This window comes from Anarhichas minor, unplaced genomic scaffold (assembly GCF_050575085.1).
Source record: "Anarhichas minor isolate MPS153535 unplaced genomic scaffold, ASM5057508v1 ptg000129l, whole genome shotgun sequence".
Lineage (NCBI taxonomy): Eukaryota > Metazoa > Chordata > Actinopteri > Perciformes > Anarhichadidae > Anarhichas > Anarhichas minor.
The window spans coordinates 436,274-450,000 of NW_027466575.1; the positions used below are offsets into that span (position 1 = coordinate 436,274).

The following is a 13,727-nucleotide window of genomic DNA, read 5'->3' on the forward strand; positions in this document are numbered from 1 at the left end:
TCAAAACAATAAAAAAAGATTACAACTTAAAGTAAGAAATATTATTGTAACAAACATTATACAAACATCAAAATAAACCAGCAAATAAATAAGTCATAATAGTAAAAATAAAAATAACATACATAAAATAATTATTTTTAATTAATTATTGATTTTATAGGCGCTGACAAAATTAATAAAATATATTGATTATATAGTCAGAATTTTTGATTAGAATTGTAAATTAGAATTGTAAATTTCCCCACTGCGGGACTAATAAAGGATTATCTTAATAATATAATATATTGTGTATTTGTTTTTGAATAGGTTTTATTCTCCAAGTCTTGGTCGTTGGTTCTATTCCGCCTCAGTAATTATGTCTTTATAAGGGTTAGGGTTACAACTTTGATTTTGTAAATGAAGAATACAATTTGGTTATTTAGTTTAATATTCTGCAAAGTTAAATAAAGAAACAGCTAAAAAAATACAAACAGCTAAGCTCATGCTAAAGGTAGCTAGCTTAGCATATCTCAGTCATTTGTTAAATTTCCTGAAATGTGGTGGCGAAGCTTTATATCACATAATAAATGTATTATATTGATTTAAGTATAATTATTTGAAGATACTCTGGAATCAAACCAATGTGATTTTTCTGGAACTGGTGAAAGTGAATCAGATGTTTTATCGTAGTTCCTCTGAGGACTACGATCAGTATTGATCCTGATAATCAGTATCGAACAATGTGACGACAAAATAAAACGTAGTTATTCCACTGTTCTAAAAATCAACTAAATTCACAGCTTTTGATAAATATGTTAATGTCTTAATGATTATGATGATGATGATGATACACCACCGAGTCACTGCAGCCAGAGGGCGCTGTTTGTCTGCAGGTCTGACTGTACTGTGTCTTCTTCTGTCTAACAGGAAGTAGTCAGGCTGGAGGAAGAGGAGGGGGAGGAGGAGGAAGAGGACAAGCTGAGACTGGCAGGTCGATGCTGGCAGGTCGATGAGGGGCGGGGCCAAATAGAGAGAGAGAGAGAGAGAGAGAGAGAGATAGAGGAACCTGTTTCAGTGATCTGGACTCGCCCCTCCAGGAATACAAGAGGAAAACACAAAGAGCAGGATGGTCGGGTCTGACATTTACTGGTAAAACATTATTATTATTATTATTATATATATATATATATATATATATATATATATGTATGTTTGTCTGTCTCTCTGTCCCTCTGTCTGTCTGAGTTGCAGGTGGACAAACTTTTCTCGTCTTATTCCTGTTAGTTTCTCGTGTTTAACTTTTGTCCGTTTGGTTTAGACTTTAAATTTGAAAAACTTCAAAAGCTGGTGGGGGAAAAGAAAAAGTTTGTAAATCTGCATTATGTGGATGTGAATATGTTCCCACGCCTATATTAAGGGGACTATGTTTGATTTCAGGGCTAAGACTTGACTTTTGGTAAAGATTAGGGTTGTGTGTGTGTGTGTGTGTGTGTGTGTGTCATCGGGTGTGTTTAACTCACAAACAGAGGACCGTATCCCGACTACAGACGAACTGTAAGTGAGTAAAATGACAGACGATCTAGAAAAAGAACAAAAGCTTGTGAGATTTAACTGACAGAGACACTTTACAGCTTTTGAATTTACATCAGATGGAACAAAAAGTCAATCAAACAAGTGCAGTTCGAGTATTTTGTCACATTTTTTATGCTGATTGGATTTGACCAACTTCCTTTACCAGGTACAACATTTTATCATGTCCCATAGTATAAATCAATGAAGTATATGTCTCATACACTAACTGGAAACACTGTAAATGTTTCTATATATATAGTATACATGTTGTATACTTTCATTATGTAGTATGGCATAGTACTCAGTTCTCAGATGTTACTCCTGTTTTCAAGTACAAGTGTTTACATCAAAATACATTTAAAATACAAAAAGTAAGAAAAGAAACTTTCTTAACAAATATCCAAATATGTAATGTGAACACTTAAAATATTATATTATTCATAACCCTTTCATAACACCTTATTTTTAATGAAATACATAAAACACATACATTTAACATTAAAACATTTACATAATTGTATCTTTAAATATTTTACAAAACAAACTTGTTAAATACAATAATTATATCTGATACTACCCGGTACTAACTAGTATTTTACAGACATTATATGCAGTTAAAGATGTATTTTTCAAATCTAATACGTCAAATAGATATTTTCTATGTTGATATATATGGATATTAATTCTTTAGCACATATAGTTTAGTTAAACACAGATACTGAATAAAAATATAATGTGAGTGTAAACATATATAATATTATATTTATATACAGCATTATGTTTAACAAGGGTGTGTATTTATATTAAGTAATGTTTGGATCTATTTGAATGAAACTACTAACATATAAACATGTTAACATCACATATCTTTAACAGATGTGTTGGATGCATGAATGTATTTTGTGCTACATTTATTACATGAATATGCTACATATTAGGATAAAGACATTTTATAAGAATGTAAATAACAAAATACTTATATATACAAACATATATCCGTTGTTTGTTCTGTATAAATAATGGAGTTCAGAATAATGATGTGCAAACTGGAGAATTCAATGATTTTTTAAATATTTAATAATAATTTCAGTAACAAAACCGTTTTAAATATAATGTTAAATATAATGTTAGATATGTTAAATATAATGTTAAGTATAATATTACATATAATGTAACATTACATTAATATACATTAATATAATGTTAAATATAATGTTAAATATAATGTTGAATGTGCTGGTCCTTAAGAGGGTTCCTGAGGTCTTTGAGGGGGTTGTGCAGGTCCTTAAGAGGGTTCCTGAGGTCTTTGAGGGGGTTGTGCTGGTCCTTAAGAGGGTTCCTGAGGTCTTTGAGGGGGTTGTGCAGGTCCTTAAGAGGGTTCCTGAGGTCTTTGAGGGGGTTGTGCAGGTCCTTAAGAGAGTTCCTGAGGTCTTTGAGGGGGTTGTGCAGGTCCTTAAGAGGGTTCCTGGGGTCCTTGAGGGGGCTGTGCTGGTTCTTAAGAGGGTTCCTGAGGTCTTTGAGGGGGCTGTGCTGTCCTTAAGAGGGTTCCTGAGGTCTTTGAGGGGGCTGTGCTGGTTCTTAAGTGGGTTCCTGAGGTCTTTGAGGGGGCTGTGCTGGTCCTTAAGAGGGTTCCTGGGGTCCTTGAGGGGGCTGTGCTGGTTCTTAAGAGGGTTCCTGAGGTCTTTGAGGGGGTTGTGCTGGTCCTTGAGACGGTTCCTGAGGTCTTTGAGGGGGTTGTGCTGGTCCTTGAGACGGTTCCTGGGGTCCTTGAGGAGATTTGTGAAGGCCCTTAAGAGGGTTCCTGAGGTCTTTGAGGGGGCTGTGCTGTCCTTAAGAGGGTTCCTCAGGTCTTTGAGGGGGTTGTGCTGGTCCTTGAGACGGTTCCTGAGGTCTTTGAGGGGGTTGTGCTGGTCCTTGAGACGGTTCCTGGGGTCCTTGAGGAGATTTGTGAAGGCCCTTAAGAGGGTTCCTGAGGTCTTTGAGGGGGCTGTGCTGTCCTTAAGAGGGTTCCTCAGGTCTTTGAGGGGGTTGTGCTGGTCCTTGAGACGGTTCCTGAGGTCTTTGAGGGGGTTGTGCTGGTCCTTGAGACGGTTCCTGGGGTCCTTGAGGAGATTTGTGAAGGCCCTTAAGGAGGATTCAGAGGTCCTGGAGAGGGTTTGTAGAGGTTATTTGGAGGGTTGTATAGGATCCTTAGTTTGGTTCCAGGTGTCTTTGAGTTTTTGATACCTGACTTTAAGAGACAGCTGACAGCCAATCAGAGAGCGCAGGATTTCTGTATGTGTGTGTTGGTGATGTTCAGTCAAACACACATTCCTCCAGGAGGCGGAGCCAGCTGAGGGTTTTCTGATTCAAACTCGGTTATTTCTGTTTCTGCTGCGTGTGTGTGTTATGTGTGACCACACCCCACGCTCACACTGAGGGTAAAGGTTGAACCCACTTCACTGCTGAAGCCTCTCCCTGATTGGCTGTTGGCTCTCTGAGGTCACGTGATGTATGTTCTGGTGAACGTCTCCTTTAAATCCTTACTCTCTCTGATTGGTCGATTGGGCGTGTTCAGCCACAAACCCTTGACCTCGGTTTGATGATTGACAGTCCTGTGGTCGAGGGTGTGAGCGTGTGTGTGTGTGTATATGAATATGTATGTGTGTGTGTGTGTGTGTGCGTGTTACATTCCTGTGGGGTGGGTGTGGCTGAGAGACAAACATAGAGAGGGGGGGTGCTACATTCCAGTATGAGACTCTCTCTCATGACTCATACCTGCCTCAGGTGTGTGAGGCTCAGAGCAGGTTTGACTGTTTGGCCCAATCCCAATGTCCCCCCTTACGGACTTACGGACTTTGAGGCGCGCTCCCGCGAAGTCCGTGAGGGTTCACAGTGTGAGGCTTCAGGGGGGACATCGGGATTGGGCCTTTACCTCCAGACTCTTAAAGGGCCAGTAGCCTGCAGGAGATCAGTTCAAATAAGGAGAACTTTATTGATCCTGAGAGTTATAAACAGTCAATTAGGTGTTACATTGTTGATAGTTTTTAAGTTCACTACGGGGTACCAGAGGTATTAAGTTATATATATAAATGTATGTACAATTATTTTAGCATTAACGTAGTTTTTTTTAATGCAATACACACCGTTGATTCAGCAAATCACCCAAACAAACAGTGGAGGAAGTCTTCAGACTACATTGATGCAGCGTGTGGGAGAAGTAGAGATAAACTAAAGCAACACAAGCTAACAGATGCTACAGAGAAGTGGAGACAAACTGCAGGTTAGTGTTGTGGAAGATGTCGGTCTGAGGAACGTTCTCAAGGTGCGTTCACGTCGCGTTTGGTGTGAACGCAGCTTTAGGATCGCAACGAATGACGTCACGTATGAGCCTCAAGACGCACCGTCACCAGAAGAACACACGAGTTGTATGAAAGGAGAGGACGACTAAAGCGACGGCGTTACAACGAGCAGCAGCTGCTGCTCTCACTGGAGACTACTGGACATCACTGGGTCACCTTCATCACCTCTGAGTTACAGCATCATAGTGATGAAGAGTAGAGCTGGGTCACCTTCATCACCTCTGAGTTACAGCATCATAGTGATGAAGAGTAGAGCTGGGTCACCTTCATCACCTCTGAGTTACAGCATCATAGTGATGAAGAGTAGAGCTGCATCACATGCTCTGACTGTCATGAAGACACAACACACACATGTAGATGAAAGGTGTGAAACATGTTGTTCCTGTTGCACAGCAGTGGAACGTTTCACACACAGTTTCACACACAGTCACATATGATAATATGATATATATATATATATATATATATATATATATATATATATATATATATATTGAGCAGTAAAAAGTACAATATGTACCTCAGTAAAGTACAAGTGCCTTAAAATTGTACTAAGTTAAATTCCTCCACTGATTATATTTGTAGTTAAATTATATTGATTTTGTGTTAAGAGATTAATAGACTGGATGACATCATCAGATCATATTTAATGATCAGTTATTGATTATTGTTCTGTTGAAAAGAAACACGAAGAAGAGAAAAACAGTGAATGATCTTCAGTCTGACTTTTGTTCCTTTACAAAGACAGGAAACACACACACACACACACACACACACTAGCCTGTGATGTCATCGAGGGGTGGAGTCTATGCAGCCATGTGGGCGGGTCTTACAGCAGACAGGAAGAGCAGAGACTTCCCTCCATAAACAGAACAGGCCTGAGATCAGCCTCCTGCTATTGTTCTGTGTGTGTGTGTGTGTGTGTGTGTGTGTGTGTGTGTGTGTGTGTGTGTGTGTGTGTGTGTGTGTGTGTGTCCTCACTAATAATATTCTTAATTCAGTTTTAGGCTTCAACTAATGATTTTAAAAAAATAATCTACAGTTTATATATCAGCAACCTGATATAAAAAGGTCAGTTATAGTATTACTAGTACTAGTACTAGTTGTAGTAGTAGTAGTAGTATATATATATATATATATATATATTAGTGCTGGGCAAGTTAACGCGTTATTATCGTGTTAACACAGTTTAAAAAATGTATTATTAAGCGGACATTTTTAACACAAGAGCCGGACAGCGGTGAACAGCTGTGTTTGTGTGGCGTCACTTCCTGCTGCCGCTCCCCCCCCCCGGAACCCCCCGGAACCCCCCGTCACTCCGTCACTGTCGGTCCCTCCTGTCTCACACACACACACACACACACACGCGCGTGCGCGATCGTCTCGTTACAGTATCGTGACAATATCAAAATACATATTGTGGTGATTTTAAATGAACATATAAGCACGAGAGAACAAACTGTTCTTAACTCAACTCTTTATTAGCATAACTTCCTCATGCAGGTTACTGCCACGGTACAGACTACAGGTTCCATGCTTCACCTACATTCCCCTGGGTCCTAAATCCCTCCAGGTACAGCTTCTTATCACCCTCTATGTACCAATGTACATTTATAACAAATACCACACATATTACGGTAATCAGCGTTGCATATGTGTCTGACCTAAATACCAAAATACCAACAAAATAAATGATTCATTTAAATTATTGTTTTAGAGTTTTTAAAGTGTTTTGTTTGTAATATGTATAATAAGCATCATTTAGTATCACTACTGAGAATTTAACAAACATAAAAACATGACGTAGATAGGTTTGCAGTTTTCAAGAAGTATATTTAAATATCATCTCTTACACACATGAAGATAAAGATGTGAACAGCGGCTGAATATCTATGATCAGAATCATTATAACTGTGTTATAACTGCTACTGTGTAAAGGGAATACTGCTGCTAACAACAACCTGATGTGTTTAAAGTGTTTGCAAACCAAATGTTATTGCCCTTTTGTTCATATAGCAGTACTTTAAAATAAAAGTGCACAATACACTACTTTTGAATTCATTATTGAACTTTGTGCATAACAATGAGATTAATCGCGATTAAAAATTGTAATCGTTGCCCAGCACTAATATATATATATTTACTACCTGATGAGATTCGGTTCACTGGTTTCCTGCCTGTGGTTCCTTCAAAATAAAGTGCAGATGAACACTGATACTCTGCGGGTTTCCACCTGAGCAGGTGATATCACCGTTAAGCCCCGCCCCTCTACCTGGTGAGTGGGCGGGGTCTGGGGTGTGGAAGAAGCGCTGCAGACTGTTGTCTCTCTAATGAGCCTTTTATATAAACTGTTCACTTCCTGGAAGCCTTTTAACCTCAGAGAGGGAGAAACGTGTAGAAGAAGAGGTGAGTGTTGTACTGCTGGAGTCACAGCTGAGTACTGTGAGTACTGTGAGTCCTGTGAGTCCTGTGAGTCCTGTGAGTACTGCCGTGGACAGTGAGTACTGCTGTGTACTGTGAGTACTGTGAGTACTGCTGTGTACTGTGTGTACTGCTGTGTACAATGTGTACTGTGAGTACTGCCGTGTACAGTGTGTGCTGCTGTGTACTTTGTGTACTTTGTGTCGTGGGACACCGGTCTCTCCTGTGTGAAAACAATCCAGCGTTTCATTTAGAAAACATGACTTATAGAATACATGAGAAATAAGCATGAGGTTAGCTTTAGCATTAGCTTTAGCTGCAGGAGGAGCTCAGAGGTAATTGTAGTTTGACTTGTTCTGACAGGAAGAAACATGACTGTCATTCCTTTGTCTCAAGTCTTCTTCTGTCTGAAATAAGAAGCTTCACGTCACGATTGTAGTAGTAGTGGAAGGTACTCTATGTGAGTACTTGTACTCTACTTTCCTGTCTTTGTAAAGGAACAACAGTCAGACTGAACAACATTCACTGTTTTTCTCTTCTTCATGTTTGTTTTCAACAGAACGCTAATACATTGCTGATCAATAAATATGATCTGATGATGTCATCCAGTCTGAAACGCACAGAAACTATTAATATCTAAACACAAAAAGCTTCACATTAATCAATATCATTTAACTACGAATATAATCAGTAGAGGAATTCAACAATTTTAATTTTAAAGTACTTGTACTTTATTTGACTATTTCCTTTTTCTGCTACTTTCTTTTTGTACTTTTTGGGGTACTTTTTACTGTACTAACTATTTGATGTCTAACATAATGTTTGCATCATGTTCGCATTATGTTGGCATCATGTTGGTATCTTGTTAGCATCATGTTGACATTTTGTTAGCATCACATTGGCATCATGTTGGCATCATGTTCGCATCGTGTTGGCATCATGTTGGCATCATGTTGGTATCTTGTTAGCATCACATTGGCATCATGTTGGCATCATGTTAGCATCATGTTCGCATCGTGTTGGCATCATGTTGGCATCATGTTGGTATCTTGTTAGCATCATGTTGACATCTTGTTAGCATCTTGTTGGCATCATGTTTGGATCATGTTAGCATCATGTTAGCATCATCATGTTGGAATCATGTTAGCATGTTGTTAGCATGTTGTTAGCATGTTGTTAGCATCATGTTGGCATCATGTTGGCATCATGTTGGCATCTTGTTAGCATCACGTTAGCATCTTGTTAGCATCACGTTGGCATCTTGTTAGCATCACGTTGGCATCATGTTGGCATCATGTTTGCATCATGTTGACATCTTGTTAGCATCATGTTGGTATCTTGTTAGCATCATGTTGACATCATGTTTGCATCATGTTGGCATCACGTTGGCATGTTGTTGGCATCATGTTGGCATCATTTTAGTATCTTGCTAGCATCATGTTGACATCTTGTTAGCATCACGTTGGCATATTGTTGGCATCATGTTGGCATCATGTTGGTATCATGTTGGCATCATGTTGGCATCATTTTAGCATCATGTTGGCATCATGTAGATGCTACCCTAAACAATTAATAATGAAGCTGTTTCTCACTTTTAGGGGCTGATGATCAAATGTGACGTTTGAACCCTGACCTTCAGAGTCACCTTCTACCTGAGGGGGGTGGGGCCTGAGGAGCCCTGCGCCATCACCATGGCAACGACTTCTTCCCTGCTCGGCAGAGGTGAGTCTCTCGTGACATTTAGCATTAGCATTAGCACTTGTACTCAATATAACCCTTTTTTCAAATGATTTTCCTCCGGTCTGGGCCGGGTCCTGCAGGACTGGGTCTGGTCCTGGTGGAGTTTCATTATGAGTACCAGGGTCGGGACGGCGTGCTGGTCTCCATCAAACCCAACGAGCGCTACGTCCTGCTGGCTAAGACTAACGACCACTGGTGGCAGGTCCAGAGGGACCGGACCTCCAAACCCTTCTACATACCGGCCAAGTACGTCAAGGAGCTGCCGACGGACTTCCCCTCGCCTCTGGACTTCGATGTGCCCAGTCCTGAACCAGTACTGCTTCCTGTGGCAGTCCCCGTCCCCGTCCCAAAGACTCTGGAGGACCCCAGAACCAAACCTGCGGATGAGGTGATGATCCGACTCAGACCCGAAGCTTCCAAAGGATACCGCAAGACGGAGAACCGCATGTCCACGTTTGGGGTCCCGCTGGACTTTCCTGACCCGTTGGCTTTGGCGGCACCGGCACCGCGGCATCCCAGCAACCCTCCTGCTGGTCCCACAGAGACCGGGACTACAAACATGGCCGACGTTCCTGTGAGCAAAAAGCACCTTTCGGGGTCCCCGGAGGATCTCAGGGACTCCGACAAATACAGAGTTCCTAGTTTCAGTCCAGCAGACCCCGTCTCCATGCCGAGGACCCAGACCGAGCCCATCCCCGTAGAGATGCCGATGGTCCCGGTGGTCCCCCCACACAAACATCACCACAGCTCGTCCGAGGAAGAGGAGCTAGAGGAAGAGGAGCTAGAGGAAGAGGAGCTAGAGGAGGAGGAGCTAGAGGAGAGCAGCAGCAGCGGACAGGAGGATCCAGTAAAGGAGGATTCAAACCACATCTACGAGTCCATCCAGGACCTGAACCTGGACCTGGAGGCTCTGGTCGGAGGAAGAGGGATTCCCAGGGTGCCGTCTGAACCTGCACCGGCCCCGCCCCCTTTACAGGTGAGACCAGCTGTGACCTGTGGGTCCCATCAAAGCTTCTAGAGCGCTGGTCCAGTTCAAAGGCCACATTCATTATATTTAAAATATATATAAAGTATAATAAATATACACATTATATTTAAAATATAAATATAATAAAGAATATGATGTTAACAGGTGAAGTTCAGGCAGATTTCAGAGCAGTCTTTTTACAAAATAAAAGTAATTTCCTGCAGCGTCCACACAGGAAGTCAGAGGAGCTTTGAACTCCAGCACTGCAACCTGGATTTAAACCGTTAATTCTGTTGGGGGGGGGGGGGGGGGCTGGCTCTGTGTGTGTCTGGTGATGTCACAGCAGGATGTGATGAGGTCAGCAGGATGTAGTGATGTCACAGCCGGCAGGATGTGTTCAGGGTTGGACAGGAAATGGGAGGTCTGTGGGGCCCCTGGTGGGTCAGTAGTTAATAATGTCAGACAGTGTAGACCAGCAGTGACCACCAGGGGACAGCGGGGACCAGTAGGGATCAGTTGGGACTAGCGGGGATCAGCAGGGACCAGCAGGGGACGGCAGGGACCAACGGGGACCAGTAGGGACTAGCAGGGACTATCGGGGACCAGCAGGGACTATCCGGGACCAGTAGGGACCAGCAGGAAGCTGTCCTCCTTCAGGACAGAAACACTGATGTCAGATCAGTTATATCAGCTGACTGTGGAGTCTTTGAAGAGCTTCATGGAAAAGGTTCTTGAGGGGAACCTGGAGGAGGTTGTGAAGGACCTTGAAAAGGTTCTAGGACTCCTTGAGGAGGCTGTAAAGTGACGTAGAGGTTCAGTCCGATTCAAAAATGTGGATTCCCAGAAAAAATCCAGACAGCCCATCAGCAGGCAGGGGGCGGGGCCACATGCTCCAGAGGGGCAGGGGGCGGGGTCACAGAGCTTCAGTCCGACAACATGAAACAACTTCAGTTACAAACGGATCACAAACTTTCTGACATGTTTGATGTTGAAGACAATTTGAATCTGCAGACGAACAGAGAAAGGCATTCTGGGTAAGTCTGATCTAAACTTTAGGTGGCTGGTTGAGGACAAAATAACTCTGACAGCTTTCAGACTTAAAGAGGCTACTCTGACCTTAAACATTCAGAGGAGTCACACCTGATCCTGGTCTCATCAGACCTGATCCTGGTCTCATCAGGTCTGTTATGTGTGTTACTTTATGGAATCATTCTCTGTTACAAGTAAAAATCTTTATCTTTATCTTTATCTTTACCAACATATGTAAAGTACTGAAGTAAAGATACAAACAGGTTTAAATGATGATGATGAATAACGTGTTGGTTCTGTTGGTCTTGAGGTTCATTGGTGGATCATCATGCTCCTGGTCTCTCTGTGTTGGAGGTCTGTTCAGGTCTGACCCTCCTCAGGTCCCTTTAAAGGAAGACCAGGTCTCTGTTTCTCTTATTTCAGGTTAAAACCTTCAGCACAAAGAAATACAGGAGACTAAAATACCTCTAACTAATAATAATAAAGTCAGATATCCTGGTGTTCATTTAATGCATCTCAAAGGATGAACATCTTAATATTTTTTTTAACAATTAATCTGTTTAATGTGTTTTATGATTATAATGATTTTATAACTTTTATCTCAAAACTACCAAAACTTTCTCGGGTAAATCTTTAAAACATGAAATATAATTCAACATCAAGAAAAGACAGAGAAAGTGTTGTGGTTTACTCTTGTGTGTGTGTGTTTATGAAACATGGGAGGAGTACTTCCTGTTTCTTTCTCTTCACTCAGAAACAGTCTTCAAACAGTTAGTCTTCATGAGGAGAAGAAAACAAACCTCTAAAGTTATTGATCGATCATCGGTTGTAGATTCATTTTCTGTTGATCGATAAGTTGATTAATCGACTAACTGTTCACATACAAAGATAAAGAAGTGACTCATTTCTGTAAATTTGGTGTTTGTTCATTTAAGACGAAGGTGAATCTATCCTGTCGCTGTAGGGTCTCTAAGGTTTCTGTGTTTTGATGACTCGTCTAAAATAATTGACGTACTGTCCCTTTAAACTCTCTCTCTCTGAAGGACGTCGGGTCGCTCCACCCAAAATCTCCCATCTACGCTAACGTCTCCTCTGTGAAGAAAACAAACATCCCTCAGATCTCCATCTCTGGCCCCGCCCTCCCCTCATCACCTCCTCCTGGCCCCACCCCCTCTGTTCCCGGCCACAGCCCCTCCTCTTCTGTCTCCTCATCCGGGATGATAAGCCCCGCCTCCCCCCTCAGCCCACAGGATGACTGGCAGGTAAGGTGACCTCTGATCTCTGATAGGTGTGAAGTACGGGTGCGAAGTACTCCTGTGAAGTACTGGTGGGAAGTACTACATACTAGATTCCCGTATATATGTGACCAATGTAATGAAGTTTTTTAATGTCTTTTTTTTTAAAATACAATATTTCCCACTGAGTCGTGAGTAAATATTGTTTTTTTATTGAGGGTAGATATTTTATCTTTTCAAATTATACACTTCAACCAAAACATCTTAAAAAATTGTTAATTTACACTTTTAATTGATGAAGTTGTGAAAACCATATTGGTGCAGTAAATATGAGTGTACCTGAACGCACCATCAGTTCTCCAGCTGATTCTACTGAATAGAATCCGTGTCTACTGTTTAAACCACGTTCAGGTTCACACGGACCGGGACAGCGGGAAGCAGTTTTATTTCCACCCTGTAACCAGACAGACCACCTGGTCCGACCCCCGCAGCCCTCCACCCCCGCCCGATGGAGACTTGGACCAGTCCAGGGGGGGCGAGGGGGGTCAGCTGACCTCCCCCTCTCCTCTGCTCTCCCCCCAGGTACCAGTTTTTAGGATCAAAGTTTGCTCCAGATTCAAACGTTAAGGTAAACAGATGACGTGAAAACGACCTGCTTCCTGTCAGGGTTCTGCTGTTTGGGACCAGCTGGTGGACGAAGTCTCAGGGAGGTTTTACTACCACAACCCCACCTCCGGAGCCACGACATGGTCCGCCCCAGAGCCCACCTCCGGAGCCACGACATGGTCCGCCCCAGAAACACTCCCCCCCTCCTCACCCCCAGGGTCTACAGCCAACAGGAGGCACGACGACGGCCCGGTGAGATCCTCAGATAAGTCTGGATTAGGTCTGGACCTAAATCACAGCAGAACATGATGTCACAACAACAACAAAACTAAATTAATATTAACGAAGAACAGTCATGTTTATTAAAGTGAACATTTTATTTATTTTAGCCTCCGCTGCCCGAGGAAGATTATCCTTCATCACAGGTACACGATGACAACAACGACGTCTTCACAACGGTAAAACACCCACACACACTTACGTTGATTTTACAACGTTGACATGTGAATCCCTCGTTAACTTTGCTGTTAAATCTTCAGCTTGTCCCTGGTTGTTTTTTCCAGAATCCTCTGCAGCACGTGTGTTTAATTCCCAGAGCTCAGCTGGACCTGAAAGATGAAAACGGCTCCCCGATCAAGCTGCAAGAGGTAATAAACCAACATTCATGACTTTAAAATCTGATCCACAAACTGATTAACAATCTGCCTTATCATTCATTCATTGATGGTTCTAGCTTGCACATTTGCCCCAAAATCTGATGGGAAATGGAGTTTCTGAAGAGGGAACGACTGTGCAGGTCAAGAACTGGAGACACAGCGTAGCTGAAGAGGTGAGTTA

General features: G+C 42.1%; 1 protein-coding gene across 2 annotated transcripts in view; it reads left to right on the forward strand.

The window, feature by feature from the left end:
- Positions 1–1,011: 1,011 nt before the first annotated feature.
- The window catches only part of arhgap27l (Rho GTPase activating protein 27, like), a 20,841-nt gene continuing 8,125 nt past the window's right edge, over positions 1,012–13,727 (forward strand). For both annotated transcript variants that reach the window (XR_012951103.1, XM_076083413.1), the window contains exons 1-9: positions 1,012–1,128; positions 8,912–9,035; positions 9,134–10,029; positions 12,093–12,311; positions 12,696–12,866; positions 12,951–13,142; positions 13,280–13,348; positions 13,454–13,537; positions 13,624–13,719. Coding sequence is in view for 1 of the 2 variants with exons in the window: in XM_076083413.1 (XP_075939528.1) it covers positions 9,005–9,035; positions 9,134–10,029; positions 12,093–12,311; positions 12,696–12,866; positions 12,951–13,142; positions 13,280–13,348; positions 13,454–13,537; positions 13,624–13,719 (1,758 nt within the window). In the remaining variant the exon portion in view is untranslated. The remainder of the gene's footprint in view (positions 1,129–8,911; positions 9,036–9,133; positions 10,030–12,092; positions 12,312–12,695; positions 12,867–12,950; positions 13,143–13,279; positions 13,349–13,453; positions 13,538–13,623; positions 13,720–13,727) is intronic.